The sequence below is a fragment of the Plasmopara halstedii genome, assembly GCF_900000015.1.
Source record: "Plasmopara halstedii genome assembly, contig: Scaffold_614, whole genome shotgun sequence".
Lineage (NCBI taxonomy): Eukaryota > Oomycota > Peronosporomycetes > Peronosporales > Peronosporaceae > Plasmopara > Plasmopara halstedii.
Genome location: NW_020187532.1, coordinates 1827072 through 1843563, shown reverse-complemented (window position 1 = coordinate 1843563; position 16492 = coordinate 1827072). Strand labels below are relative to the sequence as shown.

The 16492-nt window shown below is 42.0% G+C and overlaps 7 protein-coding genes across 7 annotated transcripts in view; 6 read left to right on the top strand and 1 right to left on the bottom strand.

Moving 5' to 3' along the window:
• Nucleotides 1–950, top strand: part of PHALS_12377 (hypothetical protein PPTG_12502) — a gene marked incomplete at both ends in the record, with an annotated part of 1511 nt that extends 561 nt beyond the window's left edge. The window contains 2 exons of the mRNA XM_024727910.1: nucleotides 24–323; nucleotides 771–950. Coding sequence (XP_024578440.1) covers nucleotides 24–323; nucleotides 771–950 — 480 coding nt within the window. The remainder of the gene's footprint in view (nucleotides 1–23; nucleotides 324–770) is intronic.
• Nucleotides 951–3531: 2581 nt separating this feature from the next.
• PHALS_12376 (uncharacterized protein) lies at nucleotides 3532–3946 on the top strand (the record flags this gene model as incomplete). Its single annotated transcript, XM_024727909.1, has 2 exons — nucleotides 3532–3654; nucleotides 3920–3946. The coding sequence occupies 2 exons, from the start codon at nucleotides 3532–3534 to the stop codon at nucleotides 3944–3946; spliced, it is 150 nt and encodes a 49-aa protein (XP_024578439.1).
• Nucleotides 3947–4848: 902 nt separating this feature from the next.
• PHALS_12375 (uncharacterized protein) lies at nucleotides 4849–6600 on the top strand (the record flags this gene model as incomplete). The annotated part of the gene is made up of 5 exons (XM_024727908.1): nucleotides 4849–5506; nucleotides 6144–6231; nucleotides 6296–6336; nucleotides 6403–6486; nucleotides 6572–6600. 5 exons carry the CDS (start codon nucleotides 4849–4851, stop codon nucleotides 6598–6600), a joined length of 900 nt encoding a protein of 299 aa, XP_024578438.1.
• A 71-nt stretch (nucleotides 6601–6671) lies between these two features.
• PHALS_12374 (hypothetical protein F442_10737) lies at nucleotides 6672–8234 on the top strand (the record flags this gene model as incomplete). Its single annotated transcript, XM_024727907.1, has 1 exon — nucleotides 6672–8234. The coding sequence occupies one exon, from the start codon at nucleotides 6672–6674 to the stop codon at nucleotides 8232–8234; it is 1563 nt and encodes a 520-aa protein (XP_024578437.1).
• Nucleotides 8235–8843: 609 nt separating this feature from the next.
• PHALS_12373 (uncharacterized protein) lies at nucleotides 8844–9166 on the top strand (the record flags this gene model as incomplete). Its single annotated transcript, XM_024727906.1, has 3 exons — nucleotides 8844–8861; nucleotides 8921–8951; nucleotides 9009–9166. The coding sequence occupies 3 exons, from the start codon at nucleotides 8844–8846 to the stop codon at nucleotides 9164–9166; spliced, it is 207 nt and encodes a 68-aa protein (XP_024578436.1).
• A 1428-nt stretch (nucleotides 9167–10594) lies between these two features.
• Nucleotides 10595–12349, top strand: PHALS_12372 (Major facilitator superfamily domain, general substrate transporter; the record flags this gene model as incomplete). The annotated part of the gene is made up of 1 exon (XM_024727905.1): nucleotides 10595–12349. One exon carries the CDS (start codon nucleotides 10595–10597, stop codon nucleotides 12347–12349), a length of 1755 nt encoding a protein of 584 aa, XP_024578435.1.
• Nucleotides 12350–13898: 1549 nt separating this feature from the next.
• On the bottom strand, nucleotides 13899–14483 carry PHALS_12371 (uncharacterized protein; the record flags this gene model as incomplete). The annotated part of the gene is made up of 3 exons (XM_024727904.1): nucleotides 13899–14066; nucleotides 14301–14354; nucleotides 14424–14483. 3 exons carry the CDS (start codon nucleotides 14481–14483, stop codon nucleotides 13899–13901), a joined length of 282 nt encoding a protein of 93 aa, XP_024578434.1.
• Nucleotides 14484–16492: the final 2009 nt, after the last annotated feature.

Sequence of the window (16492 nt, the reverse complement as noted above, 5' to 3'; positions counted from 1 at the left end):
CTGCATGCACGAGTGCTGAGCAGGTGAGTGCAACGGTTGGACGTTCGTTAGCATTGCTAACGCCAGAAGACTTGATCACAAACGTTTGTGAAGTACTGGAATTATGTAGTCATCCAGTGCTGCTTAAGCTACGAAATGCACATCGTCGTCGCTTAAAACTTGGATATTCAAGTGTTGACAATGGTTTTAACACGGCTGAAGCTTCACCTGAACATCCCATGATAACGAAACCATTTAATGCATCACCACCAATGACTGTCACTGATCTTGATTCGGGAAAGGTCTTTCAAATTTCAATCTCGGGAAATATGTTACTGCCGACTGTATGAATGTTATTGTATTGATCAATACTATTGTCACCACGTACCAATAAATATAATATTTTAGTCAATTTTTTTTAAGAAACTACGGTTGATTTGAATTTTTCAAATGTGGTAGTATACCCAAGCGTATCTCATGTTGCCGCGAACTGCGCTTTTCGCATGTTCGAAGAAAAGCTGATGACCTTCATTATATACGTTAGAGAGAGTTTAGATACCGTGGTAGCTTAGTGCGTTGAATACCGATACGTCGATGTAGCGCTACTTGTTAAATTTACAATAGCATTCTTCTTAGTGTGCGAACGTGACAGTTTAGTAAACACGAGAGGTACGAGATAATCTGCAACGGCTACTGCAATGCAGCACGACGAATATATATCAAAATTAGACATCTTGTTATAAGAACACTGAAGCTGCGTGTCTGGACGATTTGTTTATTGACAGGACTAGGATGACCTGACCAAAAAAATGCGTCCACCCACACCTGCGGAAGTGTGTGATTGTGCTATTGAGGCTGGCGAGAAGAAAGGCTCGCTAGTATATCTCAATACCGATGTTAAGACCGAGCGGATACTCAGGCATCGACGACTGGATCATGCATCGCATGACACAGTGAACAAGATGATCTGAGGCGGACAAGTTGGTGATACAGAGTCAATGTCAGGAAATATATATGTGAGATGTGTAAATATGCAAGCCGTTTGTCATATGTAAGGAGTAATCGGAGTCGAGAGATTGCGCGCTAAGATACTATGGTAAGTGCTCGCGTCTGAAATCATCAGCTCGATCATTCAAGTCTACGAAGCGACTTCCTTTACGATACAGACCCGCTATGCGAGTCGTTTTGCTCCACAACATAAGCGAGGTCTCAATGCGGATTGATAAAGCTCGATGACAATAATCGGCTTTATAAAACGCTGATCTGAAGCCACTATCGATAATAGTAGTTGGTACTTCATGTACGAGTCCCCGGTGCCATAAACCCAAAAGAAGACGGAATATTTGGGCCAATAGAGCAGACGCTCGAACGGTGACTGCTCACGAGTAAATGCGTGGACTTATTGGCGCAGGGCGTTGATGAACACGGCCAACTGAAATATATTGGTAACCATAATACATTTTCCCATATACCCGCTCGAAGCGCTGTTTGAGAGAATCCGCATATAAAGTAAATGCAAGTGTTTAAAGTTTTAGTGGTACCTCACCTGCGAAGGGGAGCACAAAAGATGAACGATGGCAGGACAAAAAGCTTTCTGCTGGAATACGTGGCGTATTCGCTTCCAGTTCTTGTAATTGATTAGTCGTAATGTGACGGTCGCTGAGCGTAAATGAAATGCAGGGCCTGCAAGGTACTCTTTACATTACCAAAATACAGACTAGGATGTTAGATTTTCAGAAGAAATGTGTATTTGACATCAGCAAATTAACACCATCATCTGTCAGATAAATCAGCGTCAAATTCTTCCAAAGCATGTGTAAGAAGATATTTTGTGTATGCAAGCAGCCAAGACTTTATGCTCAATGAGCAAGAAAGTGCGTCGTATTAAATTGAGTCTAGACGACCATGAAGGTAATCATAGGCCGCAACTCTCTATGCCCGCGGCTGTAGATGATGACGGTAATGTCCGGCCTTGTTCGATGAAGCGGAAACAACCAAGCTCAGCGATCAATGATCTAAAAGGAATCTCTTCACATATGTGATCTTGTTCATACACTTTATATAGGAAAACAGTCGGCTGCACGTGACTTAATCATATGAAACGCTAATCAAGTGGAAACGTCATCAAGTTCAGTCGTCTTTTGAAAAAGGAAAAATACAGCGCCTCTCGGAGGTCTGCACCTCTTACGCATAAGGAACCATTAACACCAGCTTAAAAATACTACTTTTATAGATCAGGAGGCTGAGAATATCGACATGGATACGGAACTTTGTTTTGCAGAGGTTTATCAGAGATTTCCTCCACAAATCTGAGTATCAGATCCGTATAATGAAGAGATTTATGGTACACACCTTATCGAACCATGAAAGAAACCATGGTCAGCATGTATAAGCAACAAAGAGAAAAAATCTCCGCTGACTGATGCATACAGTTAGATCTGCCGGACAAAAGAACAGCACACTATTGTCGTTTTCTTTGCGATTAGCCTTCCAACTCGAACAAAGTTTATAGCGCTGAGCTCAATAGTATACTCTGCTCTAAATTTAGCAACATGGCTCCTGTTGTGGTGAAGTTCGGTCGGTCCTGGGACTGACGTCGTTTGCATACATAGTAACAAGTAATTTGTATGAGCCAAAATCTGCAGATTATTGCTGATAAAAATGCTAGTCAACGGAATGGCAACACATATTGCGAGCTCGTTGGCGCTTCAATAGACATCACAACGTACACACGACCAGATTTGTGATCGCTTTTGATGAATTACTTAAGTATTGTATGCGCGACAACAAGTCGCGCTCGACGATAGCGAAGCGTATACTTATGTTTCGCGGGACTTCCGAGCTTCGATCATCGCACCCAGCAATATTCTTATTAATAATTTTGGACAATCTCATGCGCTGCACCGAAGCTATCGCAACATTATTTCCGCGCCAGAACGCTTGTAATTCCAGATGAGATCGTTATTTAACAAAGCCCTACTGGGATAGACATTCATGGCACGTCAGTTTTTTCCTAGCTTGTGGCGCTCAAGTCGCGTCATTTTCAGAAAGAGATGGTAATTCAAATCTAAGTCTTGAACCGACAGCGTTCTACGCTGTCAACCTTTTAATAAAGACGAAAGAAGTTTGGTGACACGTTGACCAGTACCCTTGTCACAAGATACACTAGAAATTGCTTTCTATAAATAGCCTCTAATACTGTCTACATTTTTACAGTCGCGTGTTGTACAGTATTGTGAGATGGTTCTGAATTTATTTCGGCCTCACAAAGCATGTTGATGTCGACAAACAATCGCCCTCATATGTGGGTTTCACCTCGATAGAAGAGAGTCCCTATCAACCTCGGCTTTTAGTGCTACCAATCAATACCCAATATAATAGGACGTCCATATTGTGCCGATTGAAACTTGATACATACCAGTAAATAGTTTGATGTTTGACTCTGCGCGGATGTCCGATCCTTCGTACCTCAAAGTCGATAACGAATGATATTTTAGGTATTTTTACCGATAAACGATGCGCGAGTTCCGTAGCACTGTCGAGTGGCTAAATATGTCTATTGCTTTCCCCGCATGGCCGAGGCTCATCGCCTCTGGCGAGCATGGAAGTCGTACTCCACTCCCAGTGACACGCACCGTTTTTGAATGGAATACAGTGGAAACCAAATGTTTCGATGTGAGTTGAACGTGCTTGAACGCCCCACCCAAAGATGGTAATTACTCTCCTTTAAAGCGTGAATGTGTCGCCATCATGACAACGCTTTCAACTTTTGGACAAAGATCGCCAGGTCCCGCCATCTTAGCCACGCATTAATCTTTCATATAGCGCAAAATACTTATACGTAGGCGGATCAAACACCTTCGACATCAGCCGCCCGAAATCTTCCCACGTTAACAATATCGTTCCACTGAGGTACTGTCTTAAGTGTTTATTCTTGCAGGTGGTCTTCGATTTGACGAATCGCTAGCGCGACGGGCCGCTCTCCGTCCGAAGAGAGCTGGATTCTTAATAAAAGTGAGATCACGAGAAATGAAGAGAGAAGAGGAGAGTAATTCTTGCATATGTGCCTGGTTGCGACGTCCCTGGCGGCGTTCTACAAGTAATATTTCAGCTAATGAGAGACTCAAGGTGAGAAATGACCACTGCCACCTCTTCGGCCGCCAACTGTACTATCTCCTTGGAGCCAGCTAAAGACAGACAATGATTAAGTGTGTCTTGTTGTCCCAAGCACAGTTTCCTGAGCTGCTCGTGCTTCGTGCTCACAGAGGATAGAGTATTATTATTTAACCCGGTTGTCAAATTGAAGACAAGATCCACCAGGAGCAGCTGGACCTCGCAAAGAACGATCACTGACTCTATGAACATGCGTTATCAATCTCGCTCAGGATGAGATCGTACGCTACACCTAGGAGCTGACACAAGGAAATTTCAAATTCAAAATTATCTTCAACTTATTTGAACCCTTGATATATCTGTTGGCAGCCTACTTGTTCACATGGACCTTTCCATACTTACATTTAGAGCTGTAAGCTCAAGGGAGTCATGGGACATATAATGATTTGTGTGCTTACAAAACAGGCTCGAGGGTTCTCATCTAGACAGACAGATTATATTCGATCAACTGATCGCACATATGGTATAAAGCGATGCCCAGCTGGAGATACGATTTTTTGGGTCTTAAATTGTAATTTTCTTAAGCCAAACAAGAATTTTCAAACAAAAAAACAACATTTTTTTCACCATTTCTAGCAAACGATTGGCCCCTTTATACTGCAATATAAGATTATCCAATTAGATATATTGTCCAATAGAGTTAGCACAACACTTGGTGTTGCGACTGACTTCTTAATCAAGCATTTATCAAGGCCGATGGAGCGTCATCATTTAAGTCATGTGGCTATTGTGGCAGTGTTCATCTTGATGACGTTCCAAGCTTCTTCGTACGAAATGTTTAAGTTAAAAGTTCCGAATGGAGGCAACGTTCCAGGCGCAAACGCTATTGGTCACGACCGTGTGGGTGGTGGACCCAAAAATGACTTTGGGCTGGACTTCAGTGAGGCCATGTTTATCTGGACCAATTCGTTTTGCAACAAGGACTCGGATGGAGATGGTCAGACCAATGGTCAGGAGCTAGGAGATCCATGCTGTGAATTTGTCTTTAGAAAGAATGCTATTGTGCGCTGGACCGAAGGGGTATCCCATCCTGGAGATGCTACGTTGATGTCAGACCCAAAGCTTTGGGAAGGTATAGTCTGTGAAACTCAAACAAATAAGTCAACGGTTGTTACACTTACAAATACTATCGACTCTGAGCATAAAAGCACAAAAGCTGGAGCAGTAGAGGAAGAAATTGCGGAACCAGAAGCTGCAAAGAAGCATGTTGAATCAGTGCAGGACGATATTCATGTTCAAACTAAAGATTTGACAGCTGGAGTACCGACAATGCATAGATCTGTAATACTCTCGGTTGTCATGCTCACAGTTATGGCGATCTACTTCTTAGTGACGCGGGCTGGTCGACGCTCACGTAACTTGCCGATTTTCCGTCGGCAGCGCAAAGGGCACATTTAAATGTTATACCACGATAAAGATTTTGTGTATTGATGTGTATTGAATTTATATTTTTGAGCCCAAGCAATTGCTGTGACTTTCTGAGAAGATAATGGATCAGATGTGTCAAGCAAGAGTTGTACGTCAAGTCAGAATCAAAGCTTGATTACTGGCAGTGTAAATCAAAATGATTTCTTTTGAGTTTCTACACTTAAAGACACGTACTTGTGGTCTAGGGCGAACAAAGTAATACATTTGTCGCAGCTTTCGTTGTATACACAGAAGTACAGAGTAGTTGTTACCCACATAGAGATGGATGGTGCATATTGCGGTGGGGTTCGCAAGAAATACACACAAGGAACTGTACATGAAACTGGCCACTTGTTCATATGGCTAGATTCCATAGCTTTGGTAATTTTTGGACTACGAACACAAGGTAGGTGAGAAAACGAAATCATTTGTCACATTTCCTCTTGGACTGTACAGTGGTATGTTTACTGTTCTCATCGGTTCCGAAATTCTTCAAAGTGAATATTCCACGCATTTGGTTCATAAGTATCCGATAATAGTCCGTACATTTAGTCTGATTTATCTTATCTTCTATTCACTAATAGTCAACAACGTAGCAATTCACGGCTCAGTTATTACGCGACTTTCCAACGAGTACAAAAACCGCTACCACACGCCTGTCAAAGCTTCTCTGTGCCCAGCACTTTTGTCGATCTGCATTTATAAGCATATGTACCTGTACCTAAGAATGTAAAAGAAGGTCGAACGACAAAGACGAGCTACGTGACCAGCTGGCAGGTTAAGACTCGAAGACAGAGATTCTACATATTAAGCACGCTGAAGATCTAATCGCTTTTGTTAAAGAACGCAAAGTGTACTGTATTACTTCCTGTCAACAAGGTTTGACACCCATCGTCACAGCCACCAGGCTTCAATTTGCAGTCTTTGGTAAGTAAGCCGGCGCTACAAGTCTTTGTTATCTTCCTCTCTAGTCGGACAATATTATTTTGACGTCCAATCATTCATTTTAAAGGACCATGTACAGCGTTCCCAAGATTGTAAGCGAAATGATTCCGCAGCCACCTCCATCCAGATCGGACTTCTCCACATTCGACTCTCCACTTGATTTTACAATGAGTAGCACGTCATTTGACGGTCACGATGGACGCTTCGTAGCTGGAGAACAATTTTACAATCACGAAATGTACGGCAGTCTACGCAAAGGTGGAGCTGTGGATTTCTTGTCAATTGAGTGTCTTGGTCTCGTAGCTGCGACGTTTACGTCTTTGCTGTCGTATGAGGGGCTCATCGCATTAGTGCGACCTATGTACAACACGCAATTGGGTCTTACGACATTAGAAATCGTCGCAGTCGAGCGGCTGATTCAAATGCCCATGGCATTAAGTTTTGTCATCGGTCTACTGTCCGACTGCTATCCAATTAAGGGGGTACGTCGTAAGGGGTACACAATCATTGGCTGCATTATAAACGCTGTTGCAGTCTTCTCCATCGCTGCTATAAGTGCCTCATTAAATGATGACTCGGTTGCAAGCAACGAAATTGTAGTACTCACTCTGTTACTTGTTGCATTGGCCAGTATTGGCTGCATTATGACCTACGTTTGTGTCCAAACGCGCGTAATGGAATATTCACAACGTGAATCTTTACGTGATCGTGGTGCCATTCAAGTGTCGTACTTGGTTTTTCGTCGTTTTGTATCGATTTTTACATCCGTGCTCTTATATCTGGCTTTAGGCCCTAATTCCAAATTGGGGATCTCGATTTCCACGGCCATGATCATTTTAGGCGTGATCTCGATCCTACCACTTCCATTAATTTTTCGATACTGGACTGAAGAAGTGTATTTGCTTAAGATATCAGTGAGAAGTCGCAGTCTGATTTTATGGAAAATCATGCAGCAAAAAGCTGTATGGCGTATTCTAGCATTTATCTGCTTCTTTACCCTTTTTTTAGGGATTGAGTTTAGAGACTCGATAAATGTCATTAGAGAATGGGCAAAGGCTAATGGTGACAACTCACTGCTTATCGCAGTAATTCGAGACGTTGTCATGATTGGAGTTTTATTATTATGGCGCTATGTGTTTCTTAATCGACTGTGGCCAGTTTTCTTTGCTTTAGCACCAGCATTTTTGATCCTACCCAACCTTCTTTTATCTCTAATGGTGGCGCTTGATGTGGCACGCAATCGCTACTTTTATCGTGTCTTCAATTCTCTCACGTATGTTGCTGATGGTATTGGTCTATTGGCTTTCATCGTTCCAGTTACAGAAATTGTGCAGGAGGGTTCCGAAGGTGCTCTAGTTGGACTTGTATTTACGCTACAGCGTTGCGTCAATATATTTATCGACACAAATGCTGAAGGTTTGTTTCAAGGGTCCAATTTTTTCAAAGCGAGTGAAGTGGCTGCTGATACGTCAGCTGCACGCTGGGACGTATTACTATCGTTGTTTCTGAGTTTTGCACTTAATGCTTTAGCGTGGGCTGGACTATTCTTTCTACCCTCGCAAAAACTCGATGCACAGCAATTGCGCATGTATGGAGGCTTTACAAAGATCGCTGGTGGCGCAATTCTCGCTGTTTGTCTTGTGCTCTTTACTTACTCCTTCGTCATTACGTTGATGTCGCTCATTTCGTCCACATCATGTTTGAAACTTGTTGGTGGCTCTGGCTGTTGACATATAGTATTTATAAAATAGAGTTTGTCGGATTGTAAATATCACACACAAAGAACGTTTCGTAAGGCGATAATATTTTGGCGATATATAAAATAGTATAATGGCTACGAACATAGTATAACAAATACTACTAGATCGCATTAAAGTCACAATCATATCGAGAAAATATCAGATAAGTATGGGATTATCTTGCATATCACAAAATTTTTGTCTGCCAACAAATTTTAGTATTCGAATCCGTATAATTCACGTCCCATTCACTGTCAAACAAAGGGTAAGAACTGAATACATTCACTGAGCCGGGGTTTGGATCTCGTGAGACAGGAGGTGTCCATTGACGTAATATATTGTAAGATTGCACAGGCGAAGCACACGAAATGAAGTCTCTGTCAGCAAGTAGTAGATTAAATTTCGTATTTTGTATTGATAGCAAAGCAAATATAATCGAAAGGTATAAACTCACAGTCCAAGAATGTAGTCGATCGACAAATGTATGCTGAAGATGAGTGGCATGTCTGAAGAAGCGTCGCAATAGTCGCGATGGAGGTAAGCAATGACGTACTACTGAAATCGAGAAGAGTGGTGTGAGCATATTCTACTTGAGCATAGATGTTATTAACTAATACGGTAATTGCTAGATAGGTGCACGAGTTTCGTAACGATACTTGGACGACAAGACAAGATAGATTAGTAAAAGCCGGACTGAAGCACTAAAGCGTATGTAACGAGTATACGAAGTGATGGCAGCCACTTAATACTCTCACATATTTGTAGCTTTAGTATCAAGTAAAAACAAGCGAACAGCTTTGAAGCACCGAAAGCGATGTTATGGAGATGTGACTGACAGTGCTGGAGGTGTTATCGTTTCATCCGAAGCAGCTCGAAGCACAGTAATGCAAGGAATCAAAGTTACCATCATGTGCGAGCATTGATAGCATCAGATGGAAAGAAAGTAAATATTGAGATTCAGTCCGGAGTAGCTGAATGTAATCAACTCAAGACTCCATAGAGCACACTCAATCAAATGCGTGGAAATAGTAGCCAACAAATGGCAAAAGTACCCGCATTAAGCCACTGAATACGATTTTACATTTACAAAAACATTCTAGCATCCAGCTAAGTCATTGTCTGCATAGCCCACCACATTTAGTTCATTGAAGCTTCAAAACAAGTGTTTTGGTTAAGGTACATGTACAGAGGATTGACTAAAAAGCAGCTTTCGAAATGGTCATGTCTATAGATGACCTTACCATCAGATCGAGATATCACTGACGTTCATGGTCACGACGTAAAGATGAAAATGGAAATTGACACGTGTCGGATCTTGTAACGATTAAATCGGCGTGACCTAAAATATTCGAAAAATAGTGTTTGCATGATCATGTATCAAAATGTCTTTCGACAAAGGCGTCGTTCAGGAAGCAAAACAAAAACTAGACGTGCTTGTATGGGATGCTACTCTTTCGATACCAATTTTTAAAGTCTCGTAATTCAAGTCCAAAAAATCCAGCTTTCAAAAAGAGCTTATCTTCTTATCACCAGTAGAACTAACATATTCACTTTCACATTTCTTTGACGATCAGAAGAAATGTTTGGATTGACACATTAGCTTTGTGACGTTCACCTGGTATTAACAAAAATAGGACCTTGCGGCTGGCGTATTTAAATATTTTCTTGAAGGATCTAGTAGCTTACCGTTCTCGACCTGGATGACACTATGACAGCCATACAGCTGGTAGCATGGAAGTAACGTTCTCTATAGGATGAACATTTGTAAAAAATTGAGACTGGAATCCACTTCGTTCAAGATATTATAAGTGTATCAAAAAGTTCAAACCAGTTGTTTCTATACTACTTAAGCAGGTCTCGAATTGCATTAGATCCGTTACTCAATTCTAATTCCAACGAAATCCGACTTTATTGGCATTTATTACGAGGTACTGAACTGTATCATATAGTTGTCACTTTCTATGACAAGTGCGTGGGCGTGGGTCTTATCGGACAGGCGATCGAACGTAATAACGCTAACGCGTAACGAGAGTAGTGAAAGGGCAGATCCTCAAACAAAGGCAATCCATATTGCTGAACTCAAAAGAGAAAGAAGTAAATAACGACATTCTGATCTTGCGATATCAGCAATTTCGTTTCTAGCTACATGGTTTGATGACTCGTAAGGTCAATTTCCACATGTTTTAATGCTGTTCTGTTGTAGCATAGGAGATCCCTTTAATTTGGTCTGAATTTTCAGCACAATATACGCGAGCAATACCGTATGTTAGTCCAGCCATTCATCCAGCTGATGACTATCAAGTTATCCAAGTTCGCATATAATATATAAAGGAGACATCTCAGCACACATTATGACATTAATCAACTTGCTGCGATCCCAAAGGTTTGAGTTGAAAACGGACGAGATACTGATCATCGATTTGGCTGGACATCTCCGTCGCACACCAATTCGGACATCAAACCTCATGGATTTTAAACATCTACAATCTCCGTCGTTTGAGACCCGAAACGAGGAAGTTCGATCACTTCAGGCAGTCTCAGTCATCCGTGATGCCGAACGTTCGATTAATAGCTGCGAATTGAATCATCCGAATTTTAATGGTGACGTCTATGCTAGTCTACGCAAGGGTGGTGCTGTCAACTTCTTCTCGCGTTACTGTATCGGTCTCGTTGCAGCTACCTTCTCATCCACCTTTTCAGTCGGATGTCTTTACAGCGCCATTCAGCCTATGCTACAAAGACACGTTAACTTTACTACAAATCAAATCGCAGCCTCGGAACGGTTGACGTCAATGCCTTTGATTTTAAGCTTCGTCTTTGGTCTCCTCTCAGATTGCTACCCAATCATGGGTTCTCGTCGCAAAGGGTACACTCTCGTTGGTCTGGTAACGGCTGTCGTGAGTATCTGGATTTTAGCTGCTTTAAACGCTTACGCTGCATCATATGAGACTGGAAAGGCTGGTGTAGGCATCGCTGTTCTTGTTATTTTGTTTGGAGCGCTCACTAGTTTGGGAAATATCCTGATGTACGTAAGTACCCATACACGTGTGATCGAGCTTGCTCAGCGTGAACCACTTGGTTTGCGGGGTTCAATCCTGGCAACGTATTTGATTTTTCGATGTATCGTATACATCATCACGGATCTCTGCATTCACTTCTCGCGGGTATCAGCGACTGCTAATTCAGCCCATCAAACGACAACGTTGATTGTCTTTGGTGTCATCATTGCATTGCCAATGCCTTTGATTATTCATTATTGGGATGAAAAGTGCTACTCCTTGTCGACATCGGTAAAATGCCGCAGTCAAATTCTATGGAAGATTATGCAGCAAAAAGCCTCGTGGAGTATCCTCTTGTTTCTGTGCTTTTTCACATTATTCAATCAGATTTCATTTAGTGGCCCTGTTCTGGTCATTAGCGTCTGGGCTGGAGCAAATGAAGATAGTTTTCTCATGCAGCAATCAATGTACTATGGTGCAATGATCGTGACAATGTTTGTATGGCGTTCTTACTTTATGAATCGCTCGTGGCGTGCGTTTTACTTGGCTTGTCCCGTTTTACTCATTGTACCACAATTAATAGTTTCGATCCTCGTAAGTCAAGATATTGTTCGAAATCGAGTGTTCTACCGCATCATGACACTCTTCAGTAGCGTTTCTGCTGCGATTGGATGGCTTGGAAGTATCGTACCATTAACGGAGATTGTTCACGAAGGTTCAGAAGGAGCGATTGTTGGATTGTCATTGTCATTCTACTTTTTAGTAATGATCTTTGTACAAACCAATTCAGTCGGACTTTTTGAAGGTAGCAACTTTTACGACGTTAATGAAGTAGCAGCTGATACTCATGAAGGACGTCAAGGTGTTCTCAAATCATTAATGCTCAATTACGGGTTGAACGCTATGTCTATCATTGGACTCTATTTCCTACCACGCCAGAAACTCGATACACAGCAATTACGTTGTTATGGCGGGTATACCAAGTGTGCAAGCTCTGCTATTGTCACATTTGCTGTAATTCTCTTCATATATTCGTTTGTAGTGACAATTATGACTTTTATTCCAGAGAAAGCATGTCTGCGTCTTATCGGTGGTACAGGCTGTTAACCTTGGAATTGGATAACTCAGTGGAAGTAGCGTCGAACCAAAATAATTGCAATAGATCAAGATTTAGCCTGTATAGACATTTTATACGACAAGAATTTTATAATTGTGCCAACTTTCGAATTCTTCTTTTCATTCTTCAATTTAAATATGTACGCAAAGATTTACCTATCTCTTTGAGTCTGTGATAGCCAGCGCTTGCTTCATGCCACGGCATTATCAAATTTACAAAGTAGTTTCGAGAATCTAAGACTCAAGAAGGAGCTCCGGCCCATATGCAGAAATGTGGTGGACCACTCAGTATTTCAAAGCAGCAAAGAAATTGGGCAGTCTTTCAATGTGATTCAGAAATGCTCGTGTCGATTGTAAAGTTCATTAACGCAGTATAACAGCGACGCAACTTGGTAATCGAATGGTCATTTTTTATCGCGCGATTAAATGTATCAAGATATTTGACCTGCTTATAATATTAAACTTCATAAACATCAAAATATTTATATAGTATAGTAAGACAAAATAGCTTTCTGTAACATCATTGATGCCTAAATTATGTTTAGAAGTTAATTCTATGATTCTTTGCGTTAATCCGCTGATTCATCTAATTTGCAACGCGTAATATTACAACGTTGTGACATCGACACCATCAGGCCTTTAGGGATTCGACTCTCTCGCTCTGCGATAAATTTGCCGCTTGCACAGAAAAAGTTTCAAATTAAAAAGGCCATGTTAACAAGCGCACTGAGGTTGGGCACGTATACTTTACCTAGGAACGGACCATCGCTATTCAAGAGTGCCACATTTTAACATTATTTCTATGTAGAATTATATATCATCGTTATTGCTTGACATAAGGCTAATAGCATGCGTGTACCACGGACGTCTCCTTTACGAACTCCCATCATCTTCATACGCACCAATAGCTTGGCACTCCTGACCCCATTATTACTCAAAAGGGAGACTATTATTAATACATTTGTACACTTGGGTATCTGGAGGAAGCTATGGACGTGTAAGGTACACTTACATTGTCGTAAGTTCGTATCCAGCGCCATCTGTCCCAGCGAGACGGAGCTCACACTAAATCTCCCGCTTATTTTTTCTCCCAAGACGTTTTGCAAAGTGAGCGATCAACGAACACCCACTGTGTTTGTGTTTCACTCCGCTCTTCGAACGCTTGAGTCTCTGCTCCAACTGGCATACACGTGTCGGAAGGTATATCCTATATGACTCGCCAAAACTTCGAGAAAGGCGCGACCTCCGCGATAGACGCCCTTAGAGCTACAATTTATGATAAACCATAAAGTTCCCCAATTATAGCACGCACGGCGACTCTCTGAGTCCCAACTCGGTACCAATGCCCTCACCGGTAGACAAACGGCTGATCATTTTACGAATGAGGTGTTGCTCACTGTTCTCCATCTTTCTCTGCACGTGTTATAAACTCCGTGCCCTCTCCTGTTGGTGGGTACCCCAACGTGGAGCTCCACGTCAGACACAGCTCGTCCATCTGCAAACGATGAATGAAATCAATTCTTGCCAAAGCATTACGTCGTCATATGTTATCACCGTCAGATGGCGCCTGCTGCGCTGAAGGTGAGCTTATAAAGTTCGTGCGGACTTTTCGCTTGTGCCAAGAGAAAAAAGTGCTTCCGGATACATTGACACCCTCCATGGGAACCACAAATTGCTGGCGAAGGTGCCGAAATGTATCGTGCTCGATCTACATCTTAATGGGAAAGTTCCGTTGCACCCTTCCCGCATTACAGCTTTACAAACCAACGCATTGAAGATGACGTCTGACTAGATTGTAATTTCGTGGTTGATGCTGTGTAACATACAGTAAGGTTTGAATTTTAAGGTGGAAGGTCAGCGATACAACTTTACAGCTCCGCATGTGTTAATGAAGCTAGTTCTACAGCGACCTAAACTGACAACATAATAGAACGCAACTTACTAGTGGAATAAGCGCTATGGCCTCGTCTTCGGTGGTAAAATGGTCGAGTTTGTGCTATGTTATAAGCGCAAAGGTGACAGAGATACCTATATCAACAGCCATCGCTTTATAACGCGAGGCTACCTCTTCCGCTTCATAAGATACTGGTTGCAGCCCTGGTGTATCAGCGGGTCCACCAGACATCCCTCGCAAAATTGACAGATACTTACGTGGTTTTCCACTCCGATTTCCCTTGCTCTGCACGACTATGTACACACATATTGTTGAATTTGCTTTATGCATATTCATGATGTGGCCTAAATAGCCACGTTATGAGACTAGCTTGTGTATTAGGCAATACACAAGCAAGACCTAATAGTCTAACAGGCCCCAAGCGCATCTCGCTCGAATACTCACCGCTGCAAGAGAGAAATCGCTGTTTGTGGTCAGCATTTGATAACAACCACACCAGTCAATGAACAGAGTCCAGCTGACATGTTGTTATATATAAATTATCTTGGAACTCTGTTGCTCTTAGCCTATTATGCATATCCCGATGCATCACTCGCCGTAAGCCTTAGTCGCACAGAAATGTTGCACAAAGTGGAATTGCCTTTTTTATTTCCCCTCGTTATGGCTTTACACGACAAGAAGCAAAAATGACGCCACTGATTATCACAGTAAGGGCCGCTGCCGCGGGACACTACCTTTGGTTCTAAAGGTATACCTTTAGGTAATCTCATAAAAAATTATCTGATCCGATGGCAACAAGCGTATTCGATATCTTGTCCTTAAGGCATGATAATTTCCAGCAAAGACTCAAAAGGACCTGGACAACTTTTGAGAATGTATACAACACTCCTTGCATTCAGTGATCTGCGATCGGAATGATTCATCACAGATGACGAGTTTGGCTCCTCCTCCTATCCCAATCGTGCGATCAGACATTTCCATTAACTATAGATCTAGCTCGATGAACACTCCTACCAAGGGAACTGAGGGGAGACTTACAATCCACTTGGATAACATCCGTCACTCCATCGTGATGGACCATTCTCGTCACAATACCATGGAGACTCACTACCCCCAAGGAGTACGCTTCAATAAGTACTTTTGATTCAGCAGTACTGTTACATCATGACAAGTATGGCCATCCTCAAAACGTTTTCAATCCTTTACCAGTTCTGGCACGGGAGACTGCGACACCCAATCCCTTCTAAACTCAATTAATTTGGATGCGAAAGACGCTGGACTTCAATTGAGAATAGCGATTCACCCAAAAAAAACTCTGCGGGCCACGACATAGAGCTGGTCATTCCAGTTTCAACAAAAACACTCTGTTATTTGCGATATACAATCGCTTTTCCTTTTTGGATTTTTAAATGCCGCGGCGTACTACCGCTTCATCCTTCTGAGTTCTGCTCCTGGTTGGTACTCATATCACAAATCAATTTCATTTTCGGCATTAAACATTAAAGCTGTTGTAGCTTCATGCCGCACTAAATATTTTTTTATTTACTGGCAGAGGGGTTAACATAACTCAATTTGTATTACTCGCACTAAACTTAAGAGAATGCAAGCGACATGTGTGCTTAACGAAGCCATACTACGACCGACCGATCTTATAAACTAATTGGATATGAAAAGCGCATTGTTACAGTCAAAACAGCATCTTCATCTTTTTTGTTGCTACGCTATCGTTAAATCTTAATCAGAGTCCGTTCCACTCCGAGAGCAGTGCGCGGCATCTAATTGATTTGACCACAACTCGATCCAGGACACGTGGTGATGTATATATCCGCGCCAAAGATAATAGTTTTTATCAAAGCCCAAAACGAGTCATGGTTCATGCTGTTTAAATTCTCAATTTCACTTTCAGATTCAACAGAGACTTATTTCTAGTGTCCCTGTTGTAAGGTGCACGGGTAATGAATCTGTATTTTTATTTTCAATGCCTCCGCGCACTGTTCACTTTTTCTGACAGTCGCGCTCGCACTTGCTTGTACATTTTTTATATAACTAAGCTTTGCAAGGGCTCACAAAGGCTAGCACTTCATCGATAGCAATAAGCAGTCCTGGATTGGGAGCGTCAAATCGTTGGAATGTAGTTTCTTCTATCAAGATACTGTCAACCACGACCTTGACGGGGTACAATAAAATTTAGCTTATTAGAGGACCACCTTGCGTCTAATACGACTGTGGAAAAATCGTCG